The following is a 17441-nucleotide window of genomic DNA, read 5'->3' as shown; positions in this document are numbered from 1 at the left end:
CAAACTGCTCTGGGAAAATATAACTTGTCTGGAAAGAAACATTACTGCTCTGAAAAAAAAAAAATGGCTCTAGAGACTGCTCTGGAAAAAATAAAAGTGGTGGCACTAACACTAACAGGATTTCGTAAACTAGTGATCAATGGTTGAAAATACTTTTGAAATAACACAGAAATACACGTTATTATATTGTACATGTTTTTATCAAAGACATTTACTTGGGAAACGGAACAATTTCAATATCTTTTGACAAAAATTAGACTAATTTTTGACTAATAAATATGTGACTAACGGATTTTGGACTAATTTGTGAGCCCATATGAATAACTTGTTCATACAGTGTTGGGAAAAATATACCAATTGAAACCAATTTGAATCCCAAATGAAATTTCCAATTGATGGGTGAAATGGACGGGAGGAAAAACATACAAATTGAAACCAATTGAGTCCAATTAAATTTCCAATTGATTGGAGAAAATAGACGGGAGAAAAAACATGCCAACTGAAACCGATTGAGTCCCAAGTGAAATTTTCAATTGATGGGGAAAAATAAACGGGAGGAAAAACATACCAGTTGACACCAATTGAGTACCATTTGTTGGAGCCAATTCATTCCAACTCATTCCAATTCAAAAATCAATTAATTTGAATAGGCCGTTTCCAGTAGGGAGGACCGTGCTAGGACTACGGTTCGACGAAATTGATTGGACGTGTCGGCTGTAAATCATTAGGCAGGAATCTAATATGACGTCGGCCTGAAAAACGATAGCCGACGTCGGCGGAACGGCTTCTATAAGTCCTAACGGTTAGCCGGTTTCCCACCAACGTCGGCAAAACGGTAACAACTCGACGTTGGCTGTAGGACTGTGCCGGGACTACGGTCTGACGTAACTGATTGGACGCGTCGGCTATAAATCATCCCGCCGACGTCGGTGAGAATCTGAATAATATGACGTCGGCCAGAAGAACGATAGACTACGTCGGCTGGCCGTTTTGTTGGGGCATGTCGATGAACTGCATTCCCACCAACGTCGGCAAGACGGTTAAAGCCCAACGTCCGTTTCAGGGACCTTGGTACGACCTCATTGCGACTGCCTTTAGCCGACCGCGACCATTTACCGACTTTGCCGACTGATCCCCGACTAAACACGACGTCGGGCCGACGTCGGCGTGCTACCTAGGAAAGGGTATTCAAAGCCATGCTCGTGGAATTGAAACGTGAAGTTAAAGGATTCGTGAGACGCAAAAGCCCAATTTCTGTTGATGATATGGAGAAAATGCAAGCATCAAATGAGTTGGACATGAGTACTCCCAGGGGACTGCAGAATAAGGTATTCGTTGACGTTATTTGGAATTTCGTTTCGTTTTTTGTACGATATGCTAATTGGCTCGTTTCAGCGTTTACTTCAGGTTATGCAATCAAGAATGTTCACCTAATCTCCTTTATATAGAGCTGTTTTAGTTCTAAGCATTCATTCCCGGTCAAGCGACACACCCTGCTACACCAGACTTAGTGACTGCCAATACAGCTCCTGCTTATGCGTCATGTCACAGAGCGATATACAACCTCAGCCCGTTGGCGGCAATCAAGAAATCTTGCAAGCCATCCAGGCTCTGACAAACTCTATAGACTCAAAAGTCCAATCTGCTTGCAAGAAGCAGAAACTCACCGACACACCTACCTTCAAGAGGGATGGTAATCAGCAGCAATTTTCCCATTGCGAGAAAGTGCTGACCTTAATCGAAACCTCTCTACAGAACATCGAAACGCTTGACCTAGACGAAGCAAAAAGCAATCTGAAAGAAGCAATCAAAGCCACCAAAGAGCGTCAGAAACTAATTCGACTCGCCGACAGATCGGAGCTCGGCTGGGGCGTTGTCAAGGAGTACGTGGCGGATACCATCGCTGAGGACTCCAGCGATGAAAAGAGAATCAAAAAAGCCGAGAAGGCAGCCGCTGCTAAGAAACCGGCCCCCAAGAAGCGAGCCAGCAGTAGCAGCAGACAATACCAAACCAAGACGATGGCGGCCAATATGCGTACTGCTACTCCTTTTCGTCAGCAGTACTTTCGTCCCTACCAGGGAGCCTATCACGACAACCGTATCTGCTTCCAATGTGGCATCCAAGGACATGAGCGCAATGGATGTAGTAACGTTTACACCAATCACTGCCTGAGAGCAACTTGCGTAACTGTTTTAGACAGTGCAGGCTTTGCTAGTCGTGATATCATGTCTGTCACCGGACATCACAGCGAACAGTCAATCAAACACTACAGTAACACAAGCGACAACAAAAAGAAGCAGTTGAGTGCAGCATTGGCATCCCAATTGACTTTGAACCAGCAGGACCAGCTCTATTCAGAACTGGATGATAACTACTATCAATCCACCCATCAGCAACAAAACAGATCCACAACACTGGAGAACATTAACCTACTTTTGACTTTATAACAAGGGGAAGAAATTCTTCAGGAACTTTCAGCTACCGGTTCAGCTAATTCTCTTAACATCACCAATGATGTGAAAACCACTACAAGCCAAAACTTTAATTTTCATGGTTGTGTTGCTAACTTCTACAATGCCAAACACAAAGGGGACATTGACTTTCACAAATGACATTATGTTGAAGGAGAGATTACTTTAATAATGACACTACGCGTTTAGTACAATTAAGTGTGCGTTTATGAGAAGACCATGCAAAATCTTGAAAAATCGACAAGGTGGGGGGTCGGCGAATTAAGTTCAAATCTTGGCCATTTGATCCCCACCTGAGACGATACCACTCGGTGGAGTAGCTCGATAAATAATCACACGGTGGCCGAGTACGGGGCACCGACAATTTTGAGCAAAAAAAGGTGACTTCCGGGGAGTAAATTTGTGTTGTTTCTGGTATAAAGTTATAGCCTCGTGTATTCCCTTAAACTAAATCGTTTACTGTCGACCTACATATCAAAAGAAAGGATTTAATCTCCTCTAAACGATGAAATATAAATCTTTGATATGCAATCATTCACTGCGGAGATATAGGCGTAAGAAAAACACGTATCAGCTCTATTACGAAATGAAGTCATTTACGTGGTAAACCATAACTTAATTAATGCAGGGCTGAGAGTCAACAAACTTGGAGGAAATATAGTTCAGATATCCGACTACAATAATAAAAAATAAAAAAAACTGTCAGCTCTTCCGGTTTTTGTTTGCTCACGGTCAACAAAGTTGAAAAATTCCTATTTTTCAAGACCAAACCTACATAGCCCCCTAGACAGTTCCGAGTGCATTTGGTTCCCCTGAATTGACATTTTGCTGGAATTGTTGTAAGAGCGTAACAAAATCTACATTTTGCAGACTTCACCTATTGGTTGGGTGGGTGAGTGGGCTACCTTTGGTGGTGCGCACTGATCCGGTAGGAGGGGAACGTCCTGTTGCCGCCCACCCAGTTAGCGCACGGTATCGAAAGAGGGCGCCCTCGCATAACATCACCGTCAAAATGGCTGTCATGGACATGCTGTCTGTGCGGCAGCAATGTGATTTTAGTAATTTTGAGTATTGCAAAGCCATCAAATGTGGTGTAAATCCGTCTTATCCGCGCGAACTAAATACAGTGCAACTTAATCGATGCACAAAAAAACATACGGAGCCATTTGCAGAAGTGGAAAGTCGCTGCATATGATGTGAATGTCGAGTGCATGGAAACTGATCCTCCTGCGATGTGGTTTGTTCGACGTCGATGCATACACTGATAAGACAATATGTCCAGCGCATAGATACAAGTTAGGGTTGAGTTGGACATCATCAAGGAAATGTTGTCATCTACTCCATAAAGTGAAAGGCAAACCATTCCGTGTTGGGAATAAAGCAACTAGCCGTGAGATGTTTGATCGATGGGGTATCCTGATCACAGTTGGAACAGGTAAGAAGACAGAAATAAAACAAACACACATTTCTGAAATGAATCAATCATGGTCATGGTCCATTTCTGATCAACTGATTTTGTTTCTGGGAAGGTTATATCAATTAAATCCCTTATCATGCAGTTGACTTGGGACCAGTGACATGTATTATTGTGTGAAAAATTAATACTGGTTGTCACAGCTCTGGACCACACACATGGTTTTCGGCAGTGGACACACATGGTGGATATTTTGATTTTTTTTTATATAAAGAAAGTTTGAGCTGCACTGAACATGCGCAGTTTGGGGAATAAAACAAATATTTATTTTGCACTTACATTCTTGTTTTGACCATTTACAAGAACAATTTCAGATTTGTTTTCCCTTTTATACAAATCCTCCAGCGCCAGCCACATCAGAAAATGAAAAAGTAATAATTGTAAATAAATACAGTCAATCTAAAATAATAAAAGAAGATTTTTTTTTTTTTTTTTGGGGGGGGGGGGGAATTTATGACATTGGTTTTGTTCAAGGGATCTATTGCTCAATATTGTTGGCTACATACGCCCCGCTTTATATCTTTTAAGTTTAAAAATATTAAGCCTGCTGCGGCCTTTACACTTGGTAATTCTCACTGTTCATATGACTTTCAGGTATCTGTAGAGGTTGTATATCTAAGCACAAACAAGCAGTTACGCACCAGACAGCGGAACAATTACCACCTAGCGATGTGCTCTCTAAGGAACAAGAAGAGCAGCAGTGTACAATTAGTGATTTCACATCGCCGGCTGGTGTACCATCTCTCCAACCCACCGACACAGAATGCACTTCAGTTCATGAGGTAATGGGAGTGAACTAAGAATGGACCTTGACATATTGCATCTCATTTATCACAGATGAATTGTAAGTACTCTTCTTTGAGTACATACATTTGTATTTCAACCCTGCTATATGTAGCACGCATCTCACTGTTTTTATTTTCCTCATGATTATTTCTAGCATACATCTGAGTCATCATCAACTGATGGAGATATTACAAAGGATGTGCACTTGACTCTTCTTGGGCTCCAACCCCCCGACCAAAGAATGTGGAGCTGCAATCCCTGAACACTTTCCTTACTCAGGGTGGAATGTCTGCTGTTGATGGGCAGCTTCGTCTGTCATTAGAAGAAGCATCTGATAGCACCATCCGTTATTATAGAAGGAAGGCAAAGGAAGCCTTTGGTTTAGTTCTTCATTGTTTAGCACCAGGTCAAGAAGATGGGCTCATGAAGAATTGAAGATTACCATCGGTGAAACAACTGCTGAATCATCACGAAGTAGTCAAGATTTTGATAGTAGTACCCGTTTTCATTTTTTTTATTGCATCCTTTTTTACCAACATTTTTGCATTAGTGGTTCCATGTTCTCTGCCTTTACGTATTTTGTGTTTAAACAAAGGGTTATCATGGCTTGTTATTGGAAGACAGTGACTGTTCTTGTTTTTTAATGTTAATTTAAGAAGGAAAACGATTTTCTTGATTTATATTCAATTGTTTTTTCGAGTTTGATCGTTAGGTTGTTCCATGTGTCATTCTATTTTGATACTGTGTTAGTTCAGTTTTCTTCTTTCAACTTCCATTTAAGTTTAAAGTTCAATTTAGTTTTGTACAGTTGACTCTCGTTACAGCAAGGTCGGTGAGACCGCCCAAACTACCTCTTTAAACAGAAATGTTGCTTTAAAAGGACAGCGAAACAAAGAAACACAAAGAGAACTAGAGATTTGAGACCTCAGAATTTGCTCTTTATAAGCAGAAGTAGGACGTCTTTATAAAAGTGCTCTTTATAACAAAAGTCGACTGTAGTACTACCATTTTACTTATTTGGTTGTGTGGATAACAGGTTTAAGGTTTGGGAAAAAGTTAATTTGGATCCTTTTTGATTATTGGTTTTTTTTGAATGGTTTTCTTCAAATTTTGGTTGGTAAAATAAATCATCCTTTTTTTGTTGTCATTCTAAAAATGTGTTTGTCATTGTTTCTATTTATTCAAATTCCTCTCTATTTGTTCCTACCCCATCTAGGTCTATCTCATTTTTGACCGCGAGTACCCCAACATTTAGCGTTGTTCTCATTCAATTTATTATTTTCCAAGTTTATTAATTTTCCGGGTTACATTAACAAGCCAAAAAATAACAGAATTGTCATCCAAGCCCCATCATTCCCACATTTGGTGCACGATATGTGGCAGGGTGTACCCCCCCCCACCCCACCCCCATTGTGTCTTCATTGTGTTCTGGTAATCTCAGGATTTTTTTAGATGATTATTGGGGAATACTTCTGTTAACAAAAAGACAAGTGTGTGTCGAGTATAGGAACATATGTGGGGACTCCCTCTGCCACAAATCGGGCAGGGTATACATTCCATCCTGGACTCTGAAAGGTGGCGGCCATATTGATTTAAGATGACCCCTCCCCCTAAAAATGGGATTAATTAAGGGATTATAGCGCCCCCAATGGCGTCTCCAGTATTAAAATAGGTTTTAATTTTATTGATCATGAAAAAATATACACGTTTGCCAATTTTCATAACATTCAAGCAAAAAAGTCAAAAATTATGTGAAAAATACATTTTTTTGACCAAAAAGGTGCCCAAAAAAACGCCCTCTATGAAAGATTTTTAAAAACATTTTTGACGTCATTATTTACAAATTGGAAAAATAATACTTGGTGGCAAATTTCATGAAAATTGGTTGTCGACTTTTGAAAATACAGAAAAGGGAGGGGGCACTGTATGCCCCTCCCCCGTCCCTTTACTACCGAAAATTGGGGTAATACAGGCTCCTGCCATTTCATACTAAAAACTGCTGACAATTTTTTTATTCTTGATACTTAAAGACCATGATAAGAACTCTCTTTCACCTGAGTGTCATTGTTCAAAGACCTGCACTAATGACGCTACGGCGACTTAAAGATCGCTATTTCTATGACTCAACTTTGGGGGTACCCTTAGTGCCGTTGCCTCCTAAGAGCAATTTTTTTCCTAAATTTTGAGTTCCTGGTTTAGGTCAGGATACAACCTCAAGACCATGCAAATTTCATTTCTCTGCTGCTTTCCCCTGTTGAGCAGCAAGCGTTTAAACTTTTGTACCCCAAAATCATAAAAATCACCATTTTTCACTAATAAAAACACATTTTTGGCTCTTTTTTTTTGCTACGAAGGTCAGATTGGCCAAATATTTTGAACAACCTCAAGGCTACCTATGACCCACCTACCCCCCAAATTTTAACCAAATCCGCCGACCCCCACCTTGTCACGGTCTGCATGGTCCTCTCGTGGACACACTCTTAAAACCTATCCAGACTGTAACTGTTGATTTTCAAAAAGCATTATTGATTTCATATGTTGTAGGCCTAATTTGTGGAATATTGAAAACATTAAATTTGTTCAAAGATACAATTTGTTCCGAACCTTTATTTGTGTGTGATTTGAATTTATTCCTCATCTGTGTGTTATCTGTGTGTTAGTTATGTAAAACAAATATTGAGTGGCTTTAAATTGTGAAATGGGAGGAATATGGGAGGTCTTAATCCAGACAGCCTAGTGTCCTAGATCCCTGATCTGCAAATTAGCAGCAGACTGAACCGCAATCACTTTGCCTCAGAAGCACTCCGCATCATCACCACTCATCCTCTTTCCCCATCATCATGGACTGGTAAAGGGAAGCCTGGTCAACATCCTCAACAAGACTCTGTGACTTCGTCCAAACTCCATCCTTCAGACTTTCAGTCTGGGATCTTTCTCGTGAGGCCTTGGTCCAACGCAATCGTCTCAGAACTGGTTTTATAATAATTATTATTATATTTACGCTCACAACAGTTGAAAGGGGTTACACAAGCATTCTATCCATGTTATAAGCAATGGGTTTTATTGGAAACAGATTATATTCATAAAGAATGATAAAAATAAAATTCAAGCAACTTGAATTTGGTTCCACTTTTAAACAACTTCAAAAAAGTTGTAAACCTTCGAAACAGTCGCCACTTGAGTTCTTTTCGGTTGCATTTTCCGGTCATTATCCCCAACTAATCCCCCCATAACTACTTGTAATTGTATTCTCTACTAAGCATTGCTAAATCACATATTGTTAATATTTTGGCTGACAGGTGTTTATCCACCTTTTATTCGTTTATTCATTCATTCATTAATTCCATTATTCGTTTCTTCATTTCTTTATTTCGTTCATTTCTTTAGTTATTTTTCTCCTTCATCAATGAAAATCCGGCTCGCATTTTTCGCCCGATGTTGTGTAATCTACGTTTAGATTGGGTGTAGCCTCAAGCGCGTTTACCTACCCAACGGTAGGGGCGCCCTTCCTCGTGGCCCAATTTAATGACGTCACTGTGTTTTATTGGTCACGGTACCAAAACTACAAAACTTCACAGGTCACGCACAAGCGACCCGTAAGCGTCGCAAAGGCAGAGAATTAAGAATTTCTGTGAATGCCAAATGCGTTGTGTTCAATTACTCTAGGTTTTATTGTTCTTATTTGCACATCAATTACAAGACAGTATGTGTAATCCAGAATACCTTACGTGTTTACAAACTGTTGAAGTTGAACTTTGGCTAATGTAAACATAGGTTTCCAAGCAACATTATCGCCATTTCGCTGTTCAAATAGACCACTCATTATTGTTTGCATCGCACTGGGTTCAAAATGCATCGTCGGATGGAAATTGAAAGATAAAAGCACTGGCGTTGTTTAGGATGCCAGCGTTCTGTATTTACTTGTACAAACGGTTAGTCATGGAATATAAAACTCAGTGAAATCAGTCAAATAAAAACTGTAAAACAGTAAAAACCATTCGCATAACTATTGTAATAATAATCCGCCTATTTCTCAAGTTTCTTTAGATATGTTTCTGTCATCGACCTGGATTGAACATTAAAATATCAAAAATTGTCCTCCAATCGTCCTTCAGACGTGTTTGCAAATGTTCATTGACATACATTAAACCTTCAAACTGCTACGAAAAAAAAAACTTGTGTATGTTTTTAAACCGAGTGTGTGTGATGCAAAGTAGATTTTCAATTTACTTGAGTCACAATTATAATTGCAACTCATACATAACTTTGTTTTTGACAGGCCAGTCAAGTTTTCATTGTAAACCAACGGACCTTTATTTGATTTCAAAAGAAAACGGCAAAATTGATATTTTTAACATGACAGTATATTATTAATAAGTGATCTTAAATACCCCGACAGGTATTAGGTTTTTCTTGTAGGAACCTAGAGAAATGGTGTAAACAATGTTTTGGTGTGTTTACGTTTTTAACATAAATTACAGTGTGCCCTATTAGAGGAGGACAGCCTGACTGCCTGCGACCCTGACTGACTGACTGAGTGGCTGACTGCCTAATTATCAATAAAACATTTGAATTGTTTTGTATTATGTAAAACGTACACCGCGCTTTAGTCTGGCACTGCTTGTTCCATGTACCATTGTTCCATACATGGGTCGACAATCAGTCAATTCACAACACCAATGCCGAAAGTGTATTTTTTAATGAATATTTCCGATATGTTACCACTACAACTTATTGTACGACCTATTTAGCGATTCCAGAATCTTCCAAGTATATATCTATGATCAGGTTCGTATTCCGTCGCATGCAAATGTCCTTGCTTGAAAATGTGGTCTAAGCGGACTCAGTGGCGTAGCCAGGAATTTTTTTCAGTGGGGGGGGGGGGGGGGGGTGGGGGGGGGGGCTGGAACATTTCATGGGGGGGGGGCGTCATGTAGGGGCGTCAATCGTTTCTCAAAAGTGGGGGGGGGGACATACCTTGATCAGAACTGATGCGAGCGCGAAGCCCTTACGGCTTGGGGGTTCGGGGCCCGCTTAAGGGCTCCAAACAAATTGGATTCTAGAGGTTCTGTGGTGTGGTCTGAAGCAATTTCTTACTACTTTTCTCCATGCTGCAACTAATATTTTTTTAGCAAAAGATAATTATTTGAACATCGTTTTCGAGGTTGGAGTCATTGAATCAGCTACCGGTATTCTGAGCTATAGGCGTGGGGTTCGAGGCCCGCTTAAGGGCCCCGAAAAAAATTGGATTCTCGATGCTCTGTGGTGTGATCTGAGGCAATTTCTTACCACTTTAATTAATAATTATCTTAGCACAAAAGATAATAATTTAAAACATAATTTTCGAGGTTTTCTCAGCTAAAGGCATAAGAAAATTTGTTGAACATTGTCGTCGAGGTTGGAGTCATTGAATCAGCTACCAGAATTCTAAGCTATAGGCGTGGGGTTCGGGGCCCGCTAAGGGCCCCGAAAAATTTTGGATTCTAAATATTCTGTGGTGCTATCTGAGGCAATTTCTGACCACTTTAACCAATATTTACCAAGATACATTGTAGTACGTAATAGGGCCCTGTAAATGAGACCCGAGTTCAAAAATCTGGGGGGGGGGGGGACATTTGATATTGTATCCCCCACCCTTCAAAAAGTGAGGGGGGACCAGTCCCGCTGTCCCCCAGGATTGACGCCCATGGCGTCATGTAGATCAATGAAAGCCGTGCAAGTATCAATCACTGGTATCAATTCACGTTGAGACTAACAGAGCATGCGCGTGTTGCGGTCGTTCTCGTGTATGTGGCTGTGTTGGTTTTTGGGTGCATACGGTTTACATTGTGGTGTGCGTACGTACGTTGTATGCTGGGCCCGATACGAGCGCCAGGCTTCATGCAGTCTAGTTCCTACAAATGTATAACAATGGTGTACATAGTTCACTTGTCTGAGGACCAGACGAAAATATATTTTCAATGGCAAATGCACCTCTTGTACATTTTGGTCTGTGTGCAGTTACGCATAGCGGCGAGAGTAAGAGAACGTGTCGGTCTCGAAGTTCAACAGGACAAAGTATCGAGGGAGAGTTATCAGTTCGAGAGCTATCAGTTTAACGTCAAAAAAAATTTCGTTGGAATGGGGTGGAAGAATATGTGACTGTTGAACGTAAAATACAATTGAATCAGTGGCTTTGAAAAGTCATCGATCACGGGAAAGGTGTTGTGTACCGGTATGACGACATCAATTGCAGACAAAATCAAGAGAAAGTAAACAGTCCTTAATAAACGATTGTCCCGAGTTAAATTTCATTCGTATTGCTTATGCATTATCCTTGTTTAATGAAAATGCATGGTTTGAGTACCGAAGAAACTTCATAAGAACAAGAGTACATGTTTACATTTTAACAAATGAAGGACAATACTTCTTAAAATTAAAACAAATTCTGCTCAAAAATTTCAGAGGAAAGTAATTGCCTCAGATTGCACCACAGAGCATCGAATCCAACATTTTCCGGGGCCCTTAAGCGGGCTGAACCCCACGCCGTAATGGCTTCGCGCTTCACGCTCGCCGGAGTTTGCATTTCACGCATACAATTTTCAGGTGTGGCATGGGTGGCATGGGTGGCTTGTGCGTAAAGCGCTCGCCTCTCACCAAGGTGACCACGGTTCGAATCCTGGCCGCGGATCGCATGTGAGTAGAGTTGTGCGTTGGTTCTCTCAAACACTTTCGATCTCAGGCTGTGCTCCGTGGTCATAATTATATGGGTCGATATGGCCGGCAGCCATAGGCGCCTTTACGTGCCAGCGGCCCGACCACGTTGTAGCCGCGTCCTTCGCAATTCAGCATCCCAGCTGCGAGTAATGATGATTAGCCTCCCAAATTATTATTAATGTTATTATTATTACAGGAAACAGGTAGAAAGTTGAACTTTGTTCAAAATCATGGTCTACTCGGTGAACATGATAAAGTTATAAGAAACCATTTGGAAGTCGTGAGTTGGCACACTCTAAACAATTGGCGTACATGATTGACGAATCAAAGCAAATAAGCACAGAGAACAGCCCTCGGTAGTGGTGAGATATATGATCACAACTGCATCTTTAAAGAGATACTGGCATTTTGAGACTGCAAGAGTTGAATGCCAGATACGTGAAAGACAGGATGACTGAAGATACCCGCATAGTGTTAAACAACAGTGGGATTCGTATAACAAATATGGTTGAACTACCAGAGTTCGTTAACCCCTGCAAAGATGGCTTTCATGGTACGCTTCTTTACGCTTCTAATAAACTTGTCGCGAAATCGCCTAATATTTCAACTACATTTTGCCAAAAAATCCTCTCCAAAAACAAACAGCACTTTCTTTAATATCAAATAACAGTGTTGTAGTCGAGGCCACAACCTCTGAGGCCGAGGCCACAACCTCCGAGGCCAAGGCCGAGGCCGAGGCCACAACCACGAGGCCAAGGCTGTTTGCTTTGGCGTTCTCCGAGAGACTGCTCAGCGGCACGGAGCATTTCTCTACCCCGTGTGTTACCCATGAACACTAAACGGAGTTCACGCTCCAGTTTTCCAGTCCCGTACTTAGGCCCCAAAAAAGTCTCCGGTTTCTGGTATGGAGCTTGCCCAAAAAGTGGTGCGGTGACGCGGCTTTTTTTTTTTTACCTGATTTTTTTTGCTTCAATGTCGGCTGATGACTGCAAGTGGTACCCGCCTAAACTAAGTGCAAATAATGGGAGTCCAGAGAGGCCACATAAAGATTATTCTCAACCATAATCAAATCTAAAAACACGTTAAAATTTCCTCACTTTCGGCAGTGCGGCGAACCACGAAACCAAAGAAATGCGAACGAACCCTTAACCCAAAGTTGTGCGGCAAACTTATATGTTGTGCGGTAACTAGTATGATGTGCGGCGAACTCGACTCTGACAGACCGATTGTTTTGCGACTCTTGTCACTGCGAAGCATCGGCCTCCCTCGGTGGTTGAGGCGCGGTGAATTAATAGTGCAATCACTAGTACTACTAGTGTTATTATGAAACATCCCTCTCCTAGATCCCTCGAGGAGTGTGTAGAAGCTGGTGAAATAGTAATACACTAGTCCCAATGGTGCTGTGCGGTTTCGAATAGCCATTGGACTGCTAGTCTTAGCTTGAACATGTGCGGTTGTCTGGTGTTCTAGCCCACCCAGAGCTAGTTCATCCCCGTCACCACAGCGGACCGCTCCCGCTGTGGCCAGCCGACTCCCCGTAGCCATTCCCCCCGTAGTTCAGCTATGCTAGCCCGGTCTTGTCATAAACACTATCCTTGGTGAATAGTGCCTCGATTGACCTTGGATACCCGATACGCCACATGCACACTTTGGTTCGAACTGTAGTGCGGCCTGGTACACTTGCTGGCCCCGTCCAGTTGCCGTTGCCTCCCCGGTCACCGTAGCGGACCGCTCCCGCTTCGGTCTGACCGTCGATAACCCGTACCGTGCCGATGCTCACTCAGTTCGTATTGGTTGACATGGTTTTGTCATAGTACATAGTACATGTATAGACTTTGTTGACACCAACCTGTTATCTCTATAACGCCACAAAAAACTACCAAAAGGAGAAACCCTATAGGTTGATGAAATCTAACAAAGTTATGTAAAGTGAAGAGATGAATAAATCAGTGTATTGACATGTGTGACTGTCACCCCAAAGCTCTGTTTCCCTCCAACTTATTGAATTATTGTTGACTCTAATAAATGTTTCATGAACTGCTATTAGGGAACGCAACAATACAACAATTTAAATGGCCAAATTTGGAGTTTCTAGTCTGTAAGATTTACATTATTTACTTTTAGCATGTTTTATAAATGTTATTTTTCAAACCTATCAAAATGTTTAATATCATAGGAATCCCCATTCAATAAACAACAACTTGATTTTGGAATCAGGTTTTTACCACTCATAACCAAAAAGTTACGACCCCCCCCCGGACCTTCGCACTGTCCAGGCGCGCGCCGAGCAAACACCGCGATGCGACCAGACAATGCCAGACGGCTCGCCGTTAGGCACGGGCAAAGTATAGTTCCGATCCATCTCCACCCAACGGAATAAGTGTCCACGCATTATCACTGTTAATACCGCGGTGCCAGACAAAGTCTGGCAATGGCCACACAACACGGCAACACACAACACGGCAACACGGAACATGCGTGCATGATATCACTCAGTTCATCAAAATGACCACGAATTCTCGGGTCACCGATGTGGATCCAATGGCTTCGAAGAATTTTAAGATCATGGCAAGAGGTAGGGAGTCCAGTGGTTTTGGCTGTATATCTGTAACCACACAAAATTAGTCAATTTCAAACCGTGCTTATACATGTAATATTATCAACATGGCTCTTAAAATACAAAAAACTATCCTGGTACCACGAGGAATACTGACTCCTATTATTAAAACATTCATTCAGAACTTTGCATTCATTTGGATGGAAAAACGAATTCTGAAATTGCATTTTCCATATCGACCAATTGCGCCAAACATTACCGTGTGAGCCGGAACTTTCATTTAAACTACCGTGTAAAAATAAAATATGCTTGATAAATCGAAACTGTTTTTATCATATCTTTATGAAAAAAAAATGTAACGGACTAGTAAGGCCCAAAAAAAAGTCTCCGGTTTCTGGTATGGAGCTTGTCCAAAAAGTGGTGCAGCGACGCGGTTTTTTTTTTTTTTTTTACCCGAATTTTTTGCTTCAAATGTCGGCTGATGACTGGAAATGGTGCCCGACTAAACATAGTGCAAATATATGGGAGTCCAGAGAGGCCACATAAAGCTTATTCTCGATCATAACCCCATCTAAAAACACGTTAAAATTGTGCAGCAGCAGGATTCCAGTCAAACCAGTGAGTTTGGCGGTTTTGAGACATTATCTTTCATTGAAAAAAAAAACGTTTTCATTTTGCAGACGCGCATGGCTACGGCGACGCGCGCGCATACCAGAAACCGGAGACTTTTTTTTTTGGCCTAAACTCGATCGTACCCAGAAAGTTTAGACGTTTATTAAAACAGTGACCTAAAGGCCTTTCTTTTGTTTGTAAGCATTGGCGCCATTTTGTATGGGCTGCCGTAAGCTCATAAACTGAAGCCGTGGTTGGCAACATATTTTTCCAAAAAAGTTCTCATAACGCAATCAACACATAGTAAAAAGGCATATGTGGGAATTACTTTGTAGCTTTGTTGAAAATGTTGTATTTTCAAGTATCAAATAATATTTTGGTGATCTGTAATAACTGTTCTTCATTTTTGCAGTGTTGGACCTTCCATAGTTTTGCAGGCCGTGGTTGGCAAAAATGCATTTGGCCAACCAAGCGCAGAAAGGTCTATACAAAGAAATGATTAAGCTTGCCGTACCTTGCCGCAAATCATTTTTAAAGGTCGGGGAACAGAGGCGAAACACAACACTGCAACCAGACTAGTCTACTACCGCATGTTATTGCACGCGGATGGGATTGGTGCCAGACTTATGTAGCCTGGCACGTGGTAACAGTAATAACGCTTGCACGCACGTGGAAAGCTGAAGCGCAGGCTAGGCGAAGATGCTGCGTACGTACGTTCAATGCAACCATCAGGGCCCTGTCACACTTGTGCGTATCCTAATTCCTTATGAGTTGCGCATTGACATTTTTTTCATACGCAGTCGTACGCACAATACGCACCTCATATGCATCTCTATCGTTTTGTGTAAGTTTTATGTACGCAGGCATACGCATGGTACGGCCCAGTACGCTGGATAGTTTAGGCATGCACAAAACTACGCTGCGTACGCTGTTACGCAGGTCATAAGTTATAAATACGCAGCGCATCGGTCCCGCATCGGTCGAGCACGGTACGAGTACGCTATGTGTTCGTGGGGGATAAGCGGTTCATACGCAGTAATACGCTGACCTCCCGGCACGCACCCCGTCAGCATGATGAGCCGCCTATATTGGACGTATACATAGCGTACTTGCAGCGCAGATACATCGCACGCTGAACGAACTCATAGCGAATGCCGACGTATTGCGTCAGGCATGCGGTCGGCATAAGTCGGGTGCTTCCGGAATACGCTCAGCATGCGCACTGCATACTGACCTATTCGCAGCCCGAAAAATAATGTTGTGCACTGCATACGCAACTCATACGAATCTCATACGCAATGGATGCGCTGAATTCGTTACTTGTACGCTAGATGTGCGTCGCACATAAGTCAAAGTATTCAAAAAATTTCGACGTTTTGAGCGTACGGTTGCGTATTGAAAAATTTTGATAAGGAACTCATAAGGAATTAGGATACGCGAAAGTGTGACAGGGGCTTCAGGGCCCTGTCACACTTCTACGTATCCTTATTACTTATGAGTTGCGCATTGACATTTTTTTTCCTACGCAGTCGTACGCACAATACGCACCTCATATGCATCTCTATCGTTTTGTGTAAGTTTAAAGTACGCATGCATACACACGGTACGGCCCAGTACGCTGGATAGTTTTGGGCATGCACAAAACTACGCTGCATACGCTGTTACGCAGGTCATTAGTTATAAATACGCAGCGCATCGGTCCCGCATCGAACGAGCGCGGTACGAGTACGCTTTGTGTTCATGGTGGATAAGCCGTTTATACGCAGTATTACGCTGACCTCCCATATTGAACGTATACATAGCGTACTTGCAGCGCAGATACAACGCCCGCTGAACGAACTCATATCGAATGCCGACGTATTGCACGAATTAGTACCGCTCGTCCTGCGAGATTGTACTTATTCGTAACTTATGAGAAACGCACAGATAGCGAACTTGCACACTGCATACGCAACTCATACGCAGTGGATGCGCTGAATTCGTTACTTGTTTGCTAGATGTGCGCCGCACATAAGTCAAAGTTATCAAAAAAAATCGACGTTTTTGATCGTACGGCTGCGTATTGAAAACTTTTGATAAGGAACTCATAAGGAATTGGGATACGCAAAAGTGTGACAGGGGCTTTTCCAGTGTGTTCATTCGATCGTGCGTACATTGTATATGCGTTCGTTTCACGGAACCCACTGCGGCAAAATCTCGAAGGTTTGATACTGTTAAAAATTAAAATTAATTAGAATAGAAAACACATCAAAATGGGCGGCCTCGAGCCGGCCTCGACCGATTCGCCGAGGCCGGAAGGCTCCGAGGCCAAGGCCGAGGCCTTGCACTCCGAGGCCAAGGCCGAGGCCTTGCACTCCGAGGCCAAGGCAGAGGCCATGAAAATCGGCCTCGAGGCCGGCCTCGAGGCCGGCCTCGAGACCTCCAACACTTGTCATTTATTTGTGATTTGTAGCAAATCATTTTATCTGCTTGAGGGTTGGAGTCAGGTTGGAGTATTTTGTTGACTTAACAAGAACTTTGAGGAAGATTTCTACTTGTCTATTGAGAGTATGTGCTATGACGCAACAAAGGTACTTTCCTTCATCAAAATCGCTGACACCTTTAATCACGAGGCTGAAACCTGATGGCATTGCACATCTGTCGCTCGAGGGCGAGTCTGCACCATTGGAGTAACTGATAAGTTGTTGTCTTGAAGGATCATCCAGGGAATTTCCTTTGTACCAAGTAACTCCCACTCAGGCGCGGTTCTAGAACCAATATTTTTGGGGGTCCAGCAGGGTGGATCCAGATTTTTTTTTCATGGAGGCGTGCTGAAACGTAGACCGGTTATTTTCTCCAGACACT

At 42.2% G+C, this 17441-nt stretch overlaps 1 protein-coding gene across 1 annotated transcript; it reads left to right on the top strand.

Moving 5' to 3' along the window:
* Positions 1–3364: 3364 nt before the first annotated feature.
* Positions 3365–5673, top strand: LOC119723542. The gene is made up of 3 exons (XM_038194250.1): positions 3365–3907; positions 4541–4728; positions 4887–5673. The coding sequence occupies exons 1-3, from the start codon at positions 3673–3675 to the stop codon at positions 4992–4994; spliced, it is 531 nt and encodes a 176-aa protein (XP_038050178.1). The 5' UTR covers positions 3365–3672; the 3' UTR covers positions 4995–5673.
* Positions 5674–17441: the final 11768 nt, after the last annotated feature.

Source organism: Patiria miniata, unplaced genomic scaffold, assembly GCF_015706575.1.
Source record: "Patiria miniata isolate m_02_andy unplaced genomic scaffold, ASM1570657v1 HiC_scaffold_1, whole genome shotgun sequence".
NCBI lineage: Eukaryota > Metazoa > Echinodermata > Asteroidea > Valvatida > Asterinidae > Patiria > Patiria miniata.
The sequence above is the reverse complement of the archived record's forward strand: the minus strand, read 5'-3'. Positions and strand labels throughout refer to the sequence as shown.

Bases quoted from the DNA above. Each gene is read 5' to 3' on its own strand.
- LOC119723542 (XM_038194250.1), top strand. From the start codon at position 3,673: ATGTCGAGTGCATGGAAACTGATCCTCCTGCGATGTGGTTTGTTCGAC. The intron at 3,908-4,540 runs GTAAGAAGACAG...TATGACTTTCAG, and splicing joins CCTGATCACAGTTGGAACAG to GTATCTGTAGAGGTTGTATA. The intron at 4,729-4,886 runs GTAATGGGAGTG...GATTATTTCTAG, and splicing joins AATGCACTTCAGTTCATGAG to CATACATCTGAGTCATCATC.